Source organism: Hyperoodon ampullatus (assembly GCF_949752795.1).
Source record: "Hyperoodon ampullatus genome assembly, chromosome: 1".
NCBI lineage: Eukaryota > Metazoa > Chordata > Mammalia > Artiodactyla > Ziphiidae > Hyperoodon > Hyperoodon ampullatus.
This window is the reverse complement of record NC_136914.1, coordinates 224,027,142-224,044,168: the sequence shown is the minus strand read 5'-3', so window position 1 is coordinate 224,044,168 and position 17,027 is coordinate 224,027,142. Positions and strand designations below refer to the sequence as shown.

Below are 17,027 nucleotides of genomic sequence, written 5' to 3'. Positions count from 1 at the left end.
TGTGTCCCGAATGCCTTCCGTCATGTGTGTCCCGACTGCCTTCCGTCATGTGTGTCCCGACTGCCTTCCGTCATTTGTGTCCCGAATGCCTTCCGTCATGTGTGTTCCGAATGCCTTCCGTCATGTGTGTTCCGACTGCCTTCCGTCATTTGTGTTCCGAATGCCTTCCTTCATGTGTGTTCCGAATGCCTTCCATCATGTGTGTTCCGACTGCCTTCCGTCATGTGTGTTCCGACTGCCTTCCGTCATTTGTGTTCCGAATGCCTTCCTTCATGTGTGTTCCGAATGCCTTCCGTCATGTGTGTCCCGAATGCCTTCCGTCATTTGTGTTCCGAATGCCTTCCGTCATGTGTGTTCCGAATGCCTTCCGTCATGTGTGTTCCGACTGCCTTCCGTCATTTGTGTTCCGAATGCCTTCCGTCATTTGTGTTCCGAATGCCTTCCGTCATGTGTGTTCCGAATGCCTTCCGTCATGTGTGTTCCGAATGCCTTCCGTCGTTTGTGTTCCGAATGCCTTCCGTCATTTGTGTTCCGAATGCCTTCCATCTTTCTGAGATGACATCTCGGTACAAACTTGACATCCTGGGCAGATTGGTGACCCTCCCTTTCTGAGGGATCATGCAGATACCAGATAAATGGACCCGACCTTGGTGGGATTCCAAGTAGCTGATGACCCATCTCTGCTCACCAGCAAATTGATGGAAACTGTAAACCCTGCTGAGATGCATCAGGATGTTTTAATAAGTATGGTGCAGGATTTTACAAACATGTCTGTGCCATTTTTGGTGAATCAACAAATACAGAGATAGTGAGTCACAGAACAGAGTTACTGAGAAGTGACTTTCAACTATCTGTAAACTGTTGCTCTGTGAAGTTTTTTTGTTTTTTAACGTATCACAAATGACTATTTTTGAAAAGTTTAACTTTGAGCTAATTTTCAACTTACAGTGAAAAAATAGCACAGAGTTTCCTTGTACCCCTCACCCTGCTTCCCCTAATGCTAAAATGTGCGATGTTAACTGACCATTTAAAAAAACATTTTCTTAAATCAACAAGATGCAATGCAGCCTAAAGACCAACTGCCTGGAAAGTCACTTTTAAGGGATGCTGTACTTACTGCACAGCTTGACCCCCAAGAGTCCTTTGAAAGACACCTGGGAGAAACAGAGTGGCTCCAAGGACAGGACGAACTGGATAGAACCAGAGAGTGTGAAATGCAGTGACCCACCTTCCTAAGAGAAGTTGTGGAAATCTCGTTTGGGGTGTTCAGAAGTTTTAAAGCCCAGTGAAAACCAATCCACTATCCTTTTTTCTTACTGCTCTGAAATCAAGAATAAGTCGGGTATTCTGACCAAAAAAAAAAACAAAAAAAAAATGGGAGGGAGTTTTGGTATGGGAAGAAAAGTGCACATCCTACCATCATTCTGTATAATTCACTGCCAGAGGTGCCACTTCATACAAAACAACACTCAGCTGTATTAATTGAACATTTAAAAATGTCACAAGAAAGTGATTTCCTATTCTAGCCAATATGAGACAGCTCGAAAGAATAAAAATACATGGGGCCTCTCTCCGTTCCCCAGGCTCGTGTATTAGATACTGGTTCAGAAGGAGCTTGTAATTTTTTGTGATTTTGCCTCCTCCACTTTGCTCCAAAATAATGATTTTTCAGTAAGATGATAAGTTTATTTTTGCAAAGAAATCCCTCCCCTCTTTCGGATGTAAGGGAGATGCTTCTGCCAGACACAGATACTCACTGTAGCAATTAGAAACAGTTCAATATCTTCCCGTTTTTCCGTACCTAAGTGGCTTCTTGGGACAAGCCCATAAACTAAATATGTTTTGTTCCTTCTGACAAGAAGTAAATAAGTGAGGAAGTCCACATGAAACCCGAGGGATTAGAAAGTGAGCACTTGTTGGGTGCAATGCCACCTGTTTATTTCATAGGGAGATGATGGCCTTTGGGGGGAGGGGGTGGGGAATGAAAGTACATGTGCTGTACACGCCTCATAGTCTTGGGAGGTGGAGACAGAGCGAACCAGCTGGCCTCAGGGTCTCATCCTCTGCGTATTGACTGCGGCCTGGCAGGCTCTTATTCAGGCTCTTTTGGCTGCTTGATTTATTCTTTGTTACTATTTTCACGTGGCCTGTGCTTCTCTGCAGAGGCCTTGGGGAGTCTCTCCAATTCTGATTTTCAAAAATAGTTCTTCAAAGGGTGCAGCATTCTTAGAAGAAGATGCACACAGGGCCCCATGTTTCCAGCTGAGTTTGGGTTGACATGATTGAGGTTTGTAAAAAGCATCTGAGAAAACCAGAAGAATGCCATCAGCCAGGCAAGGAAGTGCTTCCAGCCGGTGGCAATAGCACTGAGAAGGAGAACCCAGAGCCTTTTCCACGGGAATCCCGCAGCCTTGGAATTCACTTCCTTTTCTGACATGGAACCCTCGGAGGTATTTATATCTTCTCCAAATGGAGTTTCCAGATCCTGGAGTGGAAATGAGGGTCTGGCTGGGGTTGGAGGGAGGAACCCGCCTGACCTGGGAAGGCGGGAAGTGGAAGTATTGTATGTCAGGCAATCGCCTCTCTTCCTGGCCCAGCCCCACAAAGCAAAGAAATAGGGGATTCTTTACAGCCAGAGTCCTGAAACCACACGTGGAAATGGACTGTGTACAGGAAAACACTTTGAGAAAGGGAATTCTGAGATCAGAGCCCTCAACAGTTTTCTAAATCCCTAATTTTGTAACTCACTCTTTGGGCCCAGACTTTGATCATTTTAAGCACTTCAAATTGGCTCTTTAATTTTGTTCATTTCCTTCACAACTCAGCACGGAATCAACCAGTTTCTGGCTTACGTCCAGTGACCGCTGAGTTAAGGTTAAAGGTTTGCTTCTTCTAACACCTGATGATTTCTATCTTCATCTTAATTATATTAAATGAGTCCCAAACAGATTCATAGGCCCATTTTCTACTCACGTTTGAAAAGAAGGGGAAATGCAGTGTATATTCAAATGATTGCCAGAGAACAAGCAGTCCAAATGAGGATGACAGCCATGCCGACGCTGGGGGCTGCATTGGGATACGGCAACATTTAGCCTCCGAGGGTGGAAGACGTCGTGGGGGGTGTTGCTCTAAAATGTGGGAACGTCAAGATGTGCCTGTGTGTGGACCGCCCAGGGGCTTACGTCAGATCAGCCCAAGGGGATTACGGCTTTCATCTGGCCGTAAGCTACTCTGGATGAGCCCTCAATTGCTGGTTTAGCCGGAGGCCTCCCTGAACTGCCTGGAAGGGTTAGTTTCATTACAGATACTAACACATTTTGTGTTTTGCTGCCCTTTGGCTTTCAAATCAGCCTTTTCTACATCACTTTGACATGTTCATGAACTAGAAGACCCCTCTGGGCTCCATGAGTCAGTTCCCACAGAGCGGCTTCATTCATCGTTTGGTCGTTTGGACTTCTCGAACAGGCGACACCACCCTCAGTTCAGTGCGGGAGCCAGAATTAGCTGCTTGGCGGTTCTACACCAGGTCTGTCCAAGTGATGTCTGTTGATTCTGTGGTAGGGCCATTATTCCCCAGGGGCCTGATCCCTCGTCCTTAGATCTGTGCCTTTTGCCCTTGGCTTGTTTGCCGACAGAGGACCAGAGCAGACTGGCCAGCGATGCAGGCCAGGTCTGCGGACCATCTTGGGAGCCCCCTAGAGTGGATTCCTAGTGGGGGCATTTCTGGGCTGAAAAGTAAGTTCACATGTGATTCTGTTGGGCATTGCCAAAGTTCCCTGCCCTGCAAGCTGCACTGAAAGGCTTTTTCTTTTAATAAGCGAGTTAAGTCCATTTGTATTCATGGAAAGATTGATGTCTGGTGCCAACTTTGTCATAAATGCATAATTTGTTTGGTTATATTTGCTATATCTCTTCATCTCTAACATGTGTTCATTGCTTTTTATTTATAATTTTTTCCTAGTTTTTAAGAAGGTTTGGATCTTCGTTCTAGTCATTACATTTCTACTGGTGCCTTTTTAAAACTGTAGTTAGTTTACAATGTTGTGTTAGTTTCAAGTGTACAGCAAAGCAGTTCAGTTACATATATTTCAGATTCTTTTCCATGATCGGTTATTACAAGATATTGAGCATAGTTCCCTGTGCTATACAGTAGGTCTCTGTTGTTTACCTATTTTATATATTGTAGTGTGCATCTGTTCATCCCAAACTCCTAATTTCTCTCTCCCTTTGTACTTGTACCTTTTTGAATGTCCTTCGTCCCTAGTCTGAGAGCAGCTGAAGGGATAAGAGAGGCTGGGAAACTGGAAGGGTGGTCTGGGAGTCTTTAAGACTGTTCTTCCACATTCTTGCTCTCCTTGTAGGTGCGTGGCAGGACTGCACATCCCTCCACTTTGACAGTCTGCTGTGGCCAGTGAAACTGAGCTATCGGAGGACTTGGGAGTGGAAGCCCTGATGGGCCAGTGCAGACAGTCTGTGCCCTTTCTCTCAGGGGTCACAGAAGCAGAGGCCCCAGTGGAGCCTCCATGAGCCTCTGTGATGAGCAGAGCCCCTTGGGCTGGCTCTGGGGGTGTAACTTGTGCTGCACCCACCTGGGAAGGGGCTCCAGGGAAGATTCTGATTCAGTAGGTCAGAGGTGAGGGCTGAGGCTCTGCGTCTCTAACAAGGTCCCAGGTGTGGTCAGTGGTGGCGTTCATAGACCACATTTTTAGTAGCCAGGTACTGAGTCACAAAAATGTGTTTTTGTTCTTTGTTTATTTACCGCATTGTAACCTAACTTAGTAGTTCTCAAAGTGTGGTTCCTGGAATAGCAGCCTCAGGACCATCACCTGGGAACTCAGAAATGCCCATTTCTGGGCTCTACTTCAAGTCTACTGAGTTGGAAGCGCTGGAGCTGGGCCGCCCTGGATAGTGGATGTGAACAAGGCCTCCCTGTGATTCTGATGCATGCTACCGCTAACCTGGCCAATCCAGACCTATACCTTGATAGGTGGGGTCAGATCAATTACGACTTGCATTTAGTTTTGAGTAACAACACATCCAAAAATCAGTGGCTTGAAAATGTAAGGGTTTATTTTTGTTATAAAAGAAATCCAGGGGTGGGCAAACAAGGACCTGCTATATAGCACAGGGAACTATACTAAATATTTTGTAATAACCTATAAGGGAAAAGACTCTGAAAAAGAATATATATATATATGTATACGTATGTATCACTGTGTTGTACACCTGAAACTAATACAACATTGTAAATCAACTGTACTTCATTTTTTAAAAAAAGGTATTTAGGGATGGGCAATCTGGGGCAGGTATGGCAGGCCCACAGTGTCCTCAGGAGCTCATGCCTCTGCTTTCTGCTCCAGTTTCCTTCAGGTATGACCCTCATCATGATGCTTGTAGAATAGTTGCCAGGACTCCAGCCATCACGTCCACATCCACAGTGAATACCAGCTGAACATCCCCTCTTGAGACCCTCCTGGAAGTTCTCCCAAAGGACTTCTGCTTATATCTCACTGGCTGGAGCAGTAGCATACCACAAAAAATATGATTTTTTAGCTGGGCCCATTATCATCTTGAACAAAACGAGGATTCTCTAAGTTAAGAAAAAAGATAAGATGGATATTGAGTAGGCAACCAGCTGAGTCTACCAGAGGTGGTGGGGACTTAAGGTCTTCAGTGATGATGTTAAAGGCATGGAGAGAGCATTCTGTGAGCTGAAAGAGTTGTTGGATCTCGTCAGAGAGTAGGAGGTTTTAATTTACTGGTTCAGGGGAGAAGCAGCTCTGGGTATGGGTACATTTCAGGTATGGAATGTGGCTGTAGGAGTGGGGACTGGAGTGGAGGTGATGGTCATTGGCTGTAGGAATGGAGGTGATGGTCATTGGCTGTAGGAGTGGAGGTGATGGTACTGGTTATAGGAGTGGAGGTGATGGTCATTGGCTGTAGGAGTGGAGGTGATGTCATTGGTTGGGAGCTGGATGGAAGTGATGGTCATTGGCTGTAGGAGGGGCTGGAGCAAGCAGTCCTTGACATGAGATCAGGAATTTTATTGTTTTTACTCTGCATCCCAAGCATTCTATATCAGTACCTGGTATATAGTAGGTACTCAGTGGATAGTTGTTGAATTGAAGATAAAGAGGTCAAGCAATTTCTTTGAAAGAGCAGGTAATGGGGTAAAAATCTGACCTTGCCCTCAACACACACACACACACACACACACACACACACACACGCACACACACACACACGATTCTGGGATGAGACCTGGCTCTGAGCAGGCATTTCACTCTGCAGGAGACTTAACTAAGCTTCTTCTCTGCTGCTCCCTTTGACACCTGGCAGGTCAGTTTGATTTTTTTTTTTTTAATCAGTTTTTACTGTGCAGCATTACCTGCTTGGTAATTCTCAGAGAACCCAGGAAAAGCCAGAGGAGGAGGAGAGATGAAAGCCTGACAGAATTATTAAACAGAATGGAAAGGTGGCCATCAACAGCAATAAGTCTCCCAAATAATAGTATGATAAGGAAACTGTGCTTTTGTGTACCACTGGTATGGCACAGGGTGGTCCTGTCTAGTTATAAGCTGTACCCAAAATGGAAATGAAAGGGGAAACAGCCGTGTATTACTCCACTAGAAATGTGCTGTACCTCCCAAAGAAAACCACTGTGAACATTCTTGTGAGTGATAGATTGTCAATAATTTTTATTTTTTTAATATTTAAAATTGATGGTGATAATTTATTGCTTTTATAATTTACAAAATGTTTTTTAAAAGGAAATATGCCTTACTGAAAAAAATTATCACCTCAAATAGTCACTTCTGGAAACTAGCAGCAAGTTTTGAGAAAAGCTTAAAATGTTTTTTTCTGTGCTTCAGGAATCTGAGTCATGCTTTGGGACAAAGGATTATGGGAAAATTAATAATTTGGGACTCTGTTTCCTTGGTGTCAGGTAGAAAGGTGTGATCTAATCATTGACTGGAACTTGTGTCTCTTATCACCTGCAAGAGAGTCCAGGTAACTCACTTATTAGAAAACAGGCAGGTTTGTGTGTGTTTTCATGTGTGCATGTGTGTATGTATGTGTGGGTTTTATTTTTGCCTTCCAAATATTTGTTTGTATGTTTTGAGATTTTTGTTCAACAGTCTTAAAACTCTAGGATAATGACATAATTGGAAAAAGAGCTCTGTCCAGTCTCAGTGTCCATTCTAGATACTCTCAATGCGTGAATGAATGACCCTTTACTGTACATGAAAGCTGTGTGCAAACTCCCCACGTAGTATCTTTTTTTTTAATTGAAGTATAGTTGATTTACAATGCTGTGTTAGTTTCAGGTGTACAGTGCAGTGATTCAGATATATCTATCTCTATATCTATATCTATATATATCAGATTCTTTTCCTTTATAGGTTATTACAAAATATCGAGTAGAGTCCCCTGCACTCTACAGTAGGTCCTTGTTAGTTATCTATTTTATGTATAGTCGTGTGTATGTGTTCATCCCAAACTCCCAATTTATCCCTCTCCCCCTTCCCCTTTTGGTAACCATAAGTTTGTTTTCTATGTCTGTGGGTCTCTTTCTGTTTTGTCAGTAACTTCATTTGTATCTTTTTTTTTAGATTCCACATATAAGCAATATTATATAAAATTTTTCTTTCTCTGATTTACTTCACTTAGTATGATATTCCCCAGGTCCACCCATGTTGCTGCAAATGGCTTTTCCTTCTTTTTCATGGCTGAGTAGTATTCCATTTTCTCTCTCTGTGTGTGTGTGTGTGTGTGTGTGTGTTTGTATTGCAGGATCATATGGTAACTATTTTTAGATTTTTAAGGAACCTCCATACAGTTCTCCACAATGGCTTTAACCCACATGGTATCTTGAAACTTGACCTTAGAACAGTAATAATGAACATACTGCATCTTCCCCCTTTTCCCTCTGAATGCAGGGTTCTTCCAATCCCTTGCATATTTTGTCCTAACACTGTATTGACATCTTAACAACAGTTCTCGGCACCCCCCGCCACCCCTATCTGCTCCGGGTTCCAAAAAGGGAAGGTTCCTTTTAGAGGTCTGCCACCACTTTTCCCAAGTCGGTTTTATTTCTTGGCCGTCGCCCCTCCCCACTTATTTTTTTTTTTTTTTAAATCTTTAACTTGAGATGTCTGTGTGGTTATCAGTAACCTTTTTTTTTTTTTTAAAGATGATGGGGGTAGGAGTTTATTAGTTTATTTATTTATTTTTGCTGTGTTGGGTCTTCGTTTCTGTGTGAGGACTTTCTCTAGTTGTGGCAAGCGGGGGCCACTCTTCATTGCGGTGCACGGGCCTCTCACTATCGCGGCCTCTCTTGTTGCGGAGCACAGGCTCCAGACGCGCAGGCTCAGTAGCCGTGGCTCACGGGCCTAGTTGCCCCGCGGCATGTGGGATCCTCCCAGACCAGGGCTCGAACCCGTGTCCCCTGCATTAGCAGGCAGATTCTCAACCACTGTGCCACCAGGGAAGCCCCGGTCTCCTTCTTTAGGGAGAGATATTTACCGCTTACAGCAGAAGAAACCTGTTTACTGTCTAGGAAGGGCTCATATGGACAGGAAGTCTCGTTTCCTGGAAAGGAAAGGACTCGCTCGTGTGTTTCCGCCGGCCCCGCTGCCTTTGGGCGCCCCTTCCTCCTTGCTGTCTGACCTTCAAGTTGCTGTCTGTTCCCCTGATTTCTTCTCTTCCTGAAGGCGCCAGCCCTAGCTTTGCTCCGGCCGAGTGGATGGGCTTTGGGACGTGCAGGTTCCCAAACACAGCTTCTCTTCCCGATCCGATCCTCTCTGCCAGGAGCCGTTTATCTCATTTGCTGCCGCCCCGCCCCCACCCCCCACCCCCCCACTTAACCCCCTTTCTGACTCCCTGCCTGGGCTGCAACATCTCTATGTAGAAATTTAACAGAAATATGCTGAAACAATTATTGGCTGATTTTCAATAGAAGTCTAGATCGGGTGGGAGGCAGGGTACCAAATGGACACTTCTTTCCATGAGGAAATCAAGTTTTCATCTGCTGCCAGAAGATGAAGTCTTGACCAGTTAAAAAGCAGAGAAAGTACCCACCAGCCTCGTCCATTGTAAAAGCTTGTTGTTTGTTTTCTCTGTTGGTTATGTCTCTATGGGTCATCAACAGACTCTTTTATGTCATCTTCTGTGTACTGTAATTGCAGGTAGTTTGAGGATTTCTCTCCTGTTAAAAGGGGAGAGAATTTCACCTGCTGGAGAAATTGTGTGTGTTTTGAGTACCCAGGGTTACCGCCTTTTCCTTCCTCTTTAGCGATATCTGTGTCCACGAATTAGCATGTATTGAGCAGAGAATACCTTGCCTTTCCCCTCAGCAGCAGCCTCCTGTGTCCCTGTGTCAAAACTGGGGACAGAAAAATCCTGCCTAAAGTGAGGGGGTCCGTGATTCAGCCCCAGGCGCTGTTCAGAGTGGCTTTCCATTTGATGGATACACAGTCCTCTCCAGCTCACTTCTTTGATTTCCAGTGAGATGCACAGTTATGGGGTTTGCTGGAGGAAGGCCCACAGGTGAGGCAGGAAGATCAGATAGGTAAGCTATGCATAAAATGTAGATGCAGGAGCTTTAAAAAGGTGGTGATGGGCGAAGGGAAGTCTGGGGCCACTCAGGGTAGTGGCAAATAACATTAGATTTTTAGGAGAGCCTGAGACCCACTGTAGTTGCATTTAGAAACTGGTATTTTTATCGATGACCCAGAAATATCAACACAAGCTTCAGTTACTGTTATTTCTAAGACAGTCTGTTGTAAGATGGTCTAGCGTTTGAGGGGAGAAAATATAACTTCCCGAAACATTAAAATGTGGGAGAAGATGTGGCCTTGGATTCAAGGAAGCCTACTTTGCTTGGAAACATCTCTTTGGTTGATTGGCTGGTGTTAGAAGGCAGGAAGGTGTATGGAGCTGAGACCCAAACCCTAAGAGAGGATCTTTCTAGAGAACTGGTTTCAGTTTTGACACCAAAACACCTGTAACAAATCTAAACTGACTTGGAGATAAATGACTCTAAAATGTGTTCCCTGTGTTATTTACCTGCCTTGGGCTGTTAAGGGTCCCCATACAGCTATGCTCTCTGGGACTGTGTGTGGTTTTTATGGTTTTCTCGCTCATCCTTTGCGATTCCACTGACAGAGTCTGGCGACTGTGCTGGTCCGCTGCTTAGCAACCGCCCTCCACTTGCTCGTTTCCTATCATGAGCCCGAATTGCCACAGTTATTAGAATTGTGTGACAGTGTGGGGCTCGTCTGAGAACACGAAAGATTATGTATCACCTCAATATTTGGAAAGAAGCAGTAAAGTATCTTTTTCTATCAAATTGCCTCATTATGACACTTTCTGGCCCATGGAGGCACATTGTCTTGAGGCTCACGCAGCTTTTCCTCATTTTGTACTAAGCATCTGCGTGCGCTGGTGGTGCCCTCGCCTGGCCCAGATTCAAGTCTCTTCTTGGCTGGTCTTGATGCTGTGTCGGTGAGGTCTCCATTCTCCCCTCCCTGACCTGCACTTGGGGCAGCTCAGGGCCCACATTTCAGCGCAGAGAAGCGCCCTGCTGGAACTTCGCCCTGAGGTCTGCAGATGGACATGGTGAGGCCAGGAACAGAAAATCCAGCACAGCCCACTGCCCTGATTGTACTGCAGCCCGCCAGCCCAGCCTGCCGCCCTGACTGTGGCCAGCCCCTTGTTTTCAGGACTCATTCGCGGCTCATCACTGTCTTCCCCAGAATCACACCCCATCAAGTCTCAGGGAAGCGATGGCCCTGAGTTGCTGAGCTCTCTTCTCCTGAAAGCTTTTTTCCTAATGGATACCGTGATGTCTTTACCTTAAAACAGCTGGCTTTGTGCTTGCTATTCAGATTTTTGGTATTGAAAATATATTGTTTATGGATCCTTACATAAGTGGGAACATTATAGACAAAAGCAGTGAGTCAGGCAACACAAAATTTAGGCAAGTGGTTCTGTCTGGGTGAGTATGGTCCAGAAGGGGCTCAGATAGGAAAGCTGAAGCCCAAGGAAAGTTCTGCTTCTTAATCTAGGAGGCTCATAGGTGCTCTAATATCTGTAATTACAAATATAATACATTTCACAACAAAAAATGAGCTTTAGAGGAGCACAGAGAAGCACCGTGTAATGGTCCAAGGAGCTCGTCTCTGAGTCAAAGATGAGAATTTAATAGAGGGAATTCATGACTGTCGGGCAGATGTTTTGGTTGGTTTTAGTTTACGTCCTAGAGCCTAGTTCAGTTCTGAGTAGGTGAGTATGCTGGAGCTAGTTGAGTAGCTTAGCTAGTGAGTAGTTGAGCTATAGAATATCAGCCCAGTGGGTATGGCGTTTTAGAGAAGGGAATGGGGGTTGTGGCTGTTTAAAGGAAACCTGCGGGACCCCAGCCCCTGCAAGCATCAGCCTCAGGAATCAGGCTCTGAGTTTCAGTCCAAGAAATAGAAACCTCTGCTAGAGGCTGCTGCGTGATTCAACTTCTCCTAAGATGGGCAGAGCCTGTGGAGGTGACGGGTCTTCACAGGAGTGATGTAGTTTAAAATCTGAGCTATGAATAGAGAACTCTAAGTACAACCTGCATGCAGAGTGTGTGGGGAAAAAAAAGACCATGTTGCCTGGCAAAGGCTCTGCCTGGGGATCATTTCATGGCTGATGATTGTACTTCTCAGAATCCACAAAAAGCCCTGATTAATATGTTGTCAGGAGAGTTTTTCTTTTCCTGCGTGTTTTTCTTTTCCCCAGTTCACCACCTACCTTCTACTTTGGAGGATTTGTTTTAACTCTTTCAGGTCACAACTGGAATATCTGACTTGCGTACAATCATTCATGCAAGAATTTACATTAAACCAGATAGAAAGTTAGATAATAAATAGGTAGGTAAATAGGTAAATAGGTAGCAGATAGATAGTTAGCTCTCCATGAGTCTATAAATAATCCATTTATTTAAAGAGTCTAATGTCAGGATGGAACTAGTAGATTGGGACTGCATCGCTGATAATTACTTTGGTTTTTGATTCTTTAAAAGAACCTCTAATAAAAGGAAGCAACAGGGCTTCCCTGGTGGCGCAGTGGTTGAGAGTCTGCCTGCTGATGCAGGGGACACGGGTTCGTGCCCCGGTCTGGGAAGATCCCACATGCCGCGGAGCAGCTGGGCCCGTGAGCCATGGCCGCTGAGCCTGCGCGTCCGGAGCCTGTGCTCCGCAATGGGAGAGGCCACAGCAGTGAGAGGCCCGCTTACTGCAAAAAAAAAAAAAAAAAAAGGAAGCAACGGAGAAAGGAAGAACTATTTTAGGACTTTTTTTTGCTTATGCTATTTTATACTTAAACAGAATTGACAGTTTTTTAAATACATGGTTGGAAAGATTTTTCTGTACAAATTAGCAAAGCCCAACTTTTCCATAGGAGGCCGTATCCCTCTGCAAATGATAAGGTCTGTAACAGCCACCGTTTGGGGGCACTTTCACGTACAGGCACAGGGACCCAGAGGGTACTTTACCTTCATTTTGTTTGTTTGTGGGAATAGGAATGCTGGGTCCACCCTCTTGTTGGCCCTCCTGCCTCAGTTCCCACAGCCAGGTCGCCCAGCAAGGGGACTGTCTGTGTTCCATCTCTTCCCACTACCCTGCCGGCCTCACCACGCTCAGCCAGTCCTCACCGGCTGGGATGCCAGGACTCAGGGACAGAGAGGCTGGAAGGAATTGCAGACAACTGGCATTTTAAGAGAAGTCACCCCTCTAATCAGTGCCTGGTAGTCATGGGCTCATTTCCTTTTTGTGTATAAGACATCTCAGAAAATATGATGAGAATCTCCCAAGAATCTCGATTATTCCAGTGGTTCCCAGGACCCTTTTTCTGCCCCCTGTACGCAGGAGGTCTGGATGCGTCCCACCAGCAGCCGTGCCTGTGTCCCCTTAGGTGGCCTCAGCATAGGGAGGAGATGACACCTGGTCAAGAGTCACTGCCTTGTTTAAAGTGAATAACTTTTAAAACTTTATAGAGTATTCCAAAAGAAAAAGAAAGAAAGCAAAGACAAAGAGTACAAAACAGGCAAAGAGTGAAAAGAAAGTCTCTCTCCCGCCCCCAGTTCCTGGTCCTGAGTTGCCCTCTCCTAAAACAATCCAGTTCCCAGGGTCTTTGGGGTCCTTCCAGAGATGTTCTGAGCAGATAAGCACTGACTGGGAAAGCAGATCTGGCCCACTCTCCACACTCTGTTCACTTGATAATGTGTCTTAGAGACGATTCCCCCTCTACCCAGGAGCATGTGCCTTATTCTCTTTCACTGCTGCAAAGCAGGGAAGTGCTGTAATTTATTTAACAGTCTCCTGCTGATGAGCATAAGGTGGTTTCCAGACCTTTGATATTACAATGTGGCAACAAGCAACACGTTGTACACCTTTTAGACCCACTGCTTTATTAGAGGTGAGCACAGACGGCTGATAAATTACATCCTGCATCTGCACTTGCCATAGGACGTAACGCGGCATCATTGTTTCTGGAATAATAATGATAATGAACATTTGTTAAATGTTTACTATGTGTCAGGTACTGTGCTAAGCACCTTAGCTGGATCATTATTTTGTTATAGTATTACCTTGATTTTAACATTTAGTATTTATATTAATAATATGCTTACATTGTTTATCATATAAAATATGATTATATACATTCCATAAATATATTCCTTATTATTTAAATAGGTAAATTTATTACAAAAATAAATATATTAAAATTAAATATATAATGTTTAACATTATTACCTTGTTATAGTATTATCTCAATTTTATAGATGAGGCCAGACAGTATATAAGTGGTGGAGGGGGGATTTGAACCCAAGGTATCTTCCCCCAGAGTCAATGTGCTCAACCACCCATTCAATTATCTACTGTCTCGAAGGTCTTTTGAGGTCCAAAGGGTACCAAGGAGCATGGTCTCTTCAGAGCCACGTGCATGAGAGCAGTGCATGTAGAGGGGCTCCCGAGTGAACCCTGGGGACATCTGGCCAGAACTGGTGACCACATGGCGTTGCTGGGTGAGCACATACACGTCAGCATCAATGGCGCCTGTCCCCTTGAGGCAGCCCTGCAGCCCATCTGCCTGTCTCTGGGAGAGCGTGGCGTGCAGAAGTCAGTACGTTAGACGTGGGCTCATCAGATGTTTTGAGCACAATTCTCATTTTATTTTTAGTAGAACCAAAAGTACTTTCTGGAAGCAGCGAGAAGCAAGAAGGAGCACATGTGACTGCGTCTGCTCCCCCAGTGGAACAGAAGCTGGTTAAAGACCCCCTTCCTGCTGGGTCTAGCTCTCCAAGCAACAGCTGTCAGTCTAGTGACCTCTCTGAACCCGCAGAGAGTCAACAGCAAAGCCTCCCGAAACGCAGCCTCCCTTTACCTGGGTCCCTTTGCCCCTTCCAAGATTTATGCACACCTCTGCAGGAAGACCATGGTGTTCAGATAGAAAGAGAGTTGCTGGAAGGTAAGGAGTGAGGGAGGTAGGGTTGAGATGATGCTTCCTTGATCTTCATAGGGAACACGGTGCAGGGTCTTCCTGGGCCCTGGTTCACTTGAGCTTCCTTTATGAATCTGCCTTTTCTCCAACTGTACAAGCAGAGAAGGAAGCAGGACCAGCAGGTTTAAATAGTGGGCAAGTTCTACCTCCCAAGCAGCGAGAAGACAGCACTGCATGGGTCAGGAAATCCCAGCCCTACTGTGCACAAGGCCAGCATTGCCTGAAGCTGAGAAGAAGGCCACTCCCAGGTGCCCAGCAGGTTCTCGGGCTTCGTTAGGGAACATTTGAGATCTGGGGGGGCTGCCCTGAAGGCAGCAGGTGCGCCAGGCTGACGGTGGTCCTCAGTAACTGGCCAGGATAATGGCTGGGGAGTGGAGACCCCACATGTGCCAGGCGCTTAACAGACAGAGTGCACTGACCTCACAGTGCCTTTAAGACAGGTCTCCATCTCAGCCTCTCACAGAATTCAACCAGGCCATCGTTTCTCTAAAGGCCAAGTGGCTGACCTCTACTAAGATTGCAGTGACCATTGATATATAAAAAAACATAGGAATAAAATAGAAAAAAGATCTGTGGTGCCCAGTTATAACAGAGGAAAATCTAGATTTCCTGTCACTCTAAAGATTCTCCCAAAGAGCTATGGATGAGGACAGAAAGGAAAAGATGATAGAGCTTTGGATTATAAAAGTTAACATATTTATGGTAATTGATATAAACATTTTTTCTTGAAACCCAAGTGAATCTCTAGCTCATTATTCATCAATACATTAAAGGAGTATGTATTGAATACTCACTGTATACCATCAAAGAAGCATTTATTGAACACCTACTGTGTGCCAGGCACTGTGCACGGTGCTTCCTACCCTCCAGGTGCTCTCATCCAGTGCCAGAGACATCGGGGTTGTAACTGTGCCTGTGGTGAGCCATCAGGAAGCTGAGGACGGCCCCAGATGCTGCAAGGAGGGGCTGGACAGAGACTTCTTCCTCAGGAAATGATTTTGAGAAAGAACTTGAAAGCTGATTAGAGGTTTAAAAATCAGACCTTAAGGTGAAGAGCATTGCAGGCTGAGGGAAAAGCACACACAAAGCAAAGAACGGATGGAAAGAGCATGGCTGATTTGGGGTCCAGGGGACCAGAGTGCAGGGGTGGAGGGGACTGAGTCTGAATCCAAGGTCCCGTGGGTCGAGTTGGAAGGTCCGTATAAATCCACTAAGCGAGTGTGGACTGAAGCCTGGGCCAAGCCCTTGAGGGGGAACAGACCTAATTAGATTTGCTCTGAAGGTGATTGTCTCCTGGACAATGTGGAGGCCGGATGGGAGAGAGCCAGGCAGGGAGGCTGAGACTGGCTAGAGATGAGTACAGACCATGCCACTGGGGAGGACTGGCCACAGTAGTAGAGACTTTGAAGATAATGGACAAAGCTTTGTCATGAGCACTGGAGAAGATGAGTGTGTCAGGACTGCCCTTGCATCGCTGGATCTGTGGTGGGCAAGGATGGGAGGAAACCGTGGCTTCCCTGAGTATAGGGAATAGAATAAAGGTTCACAAGAGATGGAAACAGTACCACGGAAAGTGTAATTAGCTCTAGCCGGAGGGGGTTGGGGGACAGATATCTGGCTTAGTGGTTAGACCTGAAGCAGGGATTGGGGAGCAACAGGGAAATCTCCAGAAAAAAACTGGAGCAAATGCTTAGAAGAACAAGGAGAAGGATTTGCGCACCTCTAAGCAGCATGTTGTTGGTAGAACATCAGAACTGGTAGCTGGAGGGCAACACCCACCATGAACGAGCCATGAGAAGTCTGCTCTCCTTGTAGGGCTTGTAGGTAGTAGGGAACATTGATGGATTTTGGGTGGAGACAGGACAGCTGGTCCAGACCACAGAGGATCTGGGTGTGAATAGCAGTGGTTATAATGGGGGGTCAGTTAAGAGATTCATGGGACCATGGAGATGTGTCCTGTGGCCACCTCTCCACACCCAGCAGAACTAGCTGCTCCTGGGCACCTGGGCTGGCAGCGTGGAGAGAGGCATGGTGAGTATGATGCGGTCCAGCCCTCAAGGGAGTCACAGGCCTGTGGGGTTAAAGCATCCTGTGACGGGCCCACTGATGCTGCTGAGTGTGTGAAGTGTGCTCCACGGCAGGTACACAGAGGAGGCAGGTGGGGGCGTTTTCCTGAAAAACTCAGGCTCAGCCTAGAGGTAGGAGGTCACTGGGTGGGCACCAAAGGGGCTTCGTGGAGATGGGGAGGCATGTGTACGAGGAGTGAGTCTCAGAACCGGAGAGGGTTGGTAAGGCTGTGGTCAGGGCTGGTGTGGTGAGGGGAGCCAGGGAGCCCCGGTGGGAAGAGCAGGCTGGGACAGACACTGTGTTCCAGGTGGAGCAGTCGGTCAGTAGGTGGTAAGTGAATGCGTATGAATCGCCCACTTTCACCACCCCAAAGGCAACCCTGCTCGAAATGCTGTGGCATCAACTCATCCTCTGACCTCTTCCAC

General features: G+C 45.9%; 1 protein-coding gene across 2 annotated transcripts in view; it reads left to right on the top strand.

Moving 5' to 3' along the window:
• The window catches only part of LOC307052188 ((E2-independent) E3 ubiquitin-conjugating enzyme FATS), a gene marked incomplete at both ends in the record, with an annotated part of 242,601 nt that overhangs the window by 195,958 nt on the left and 29,616 nt on the right, over positions 1 to 17,027 (top strand). The window contains one exon of one of the 2 annotated variants that reach the window (XM_079703044.1): positions 14,215 to 14,502. The exons of the other annotated variant lie outside the window; for it this stretch is intronic. Within the exon in view, the coding sequence (XP_079559170.1) occupies positions 14,215 to 14,502 (288 nt within the window). The remainder of the gene's footprint in view (positions 1 to 14,214; positions 14,503 to 17,027) is intronic. 2 annotated transcript variants of the gene reach the window in all.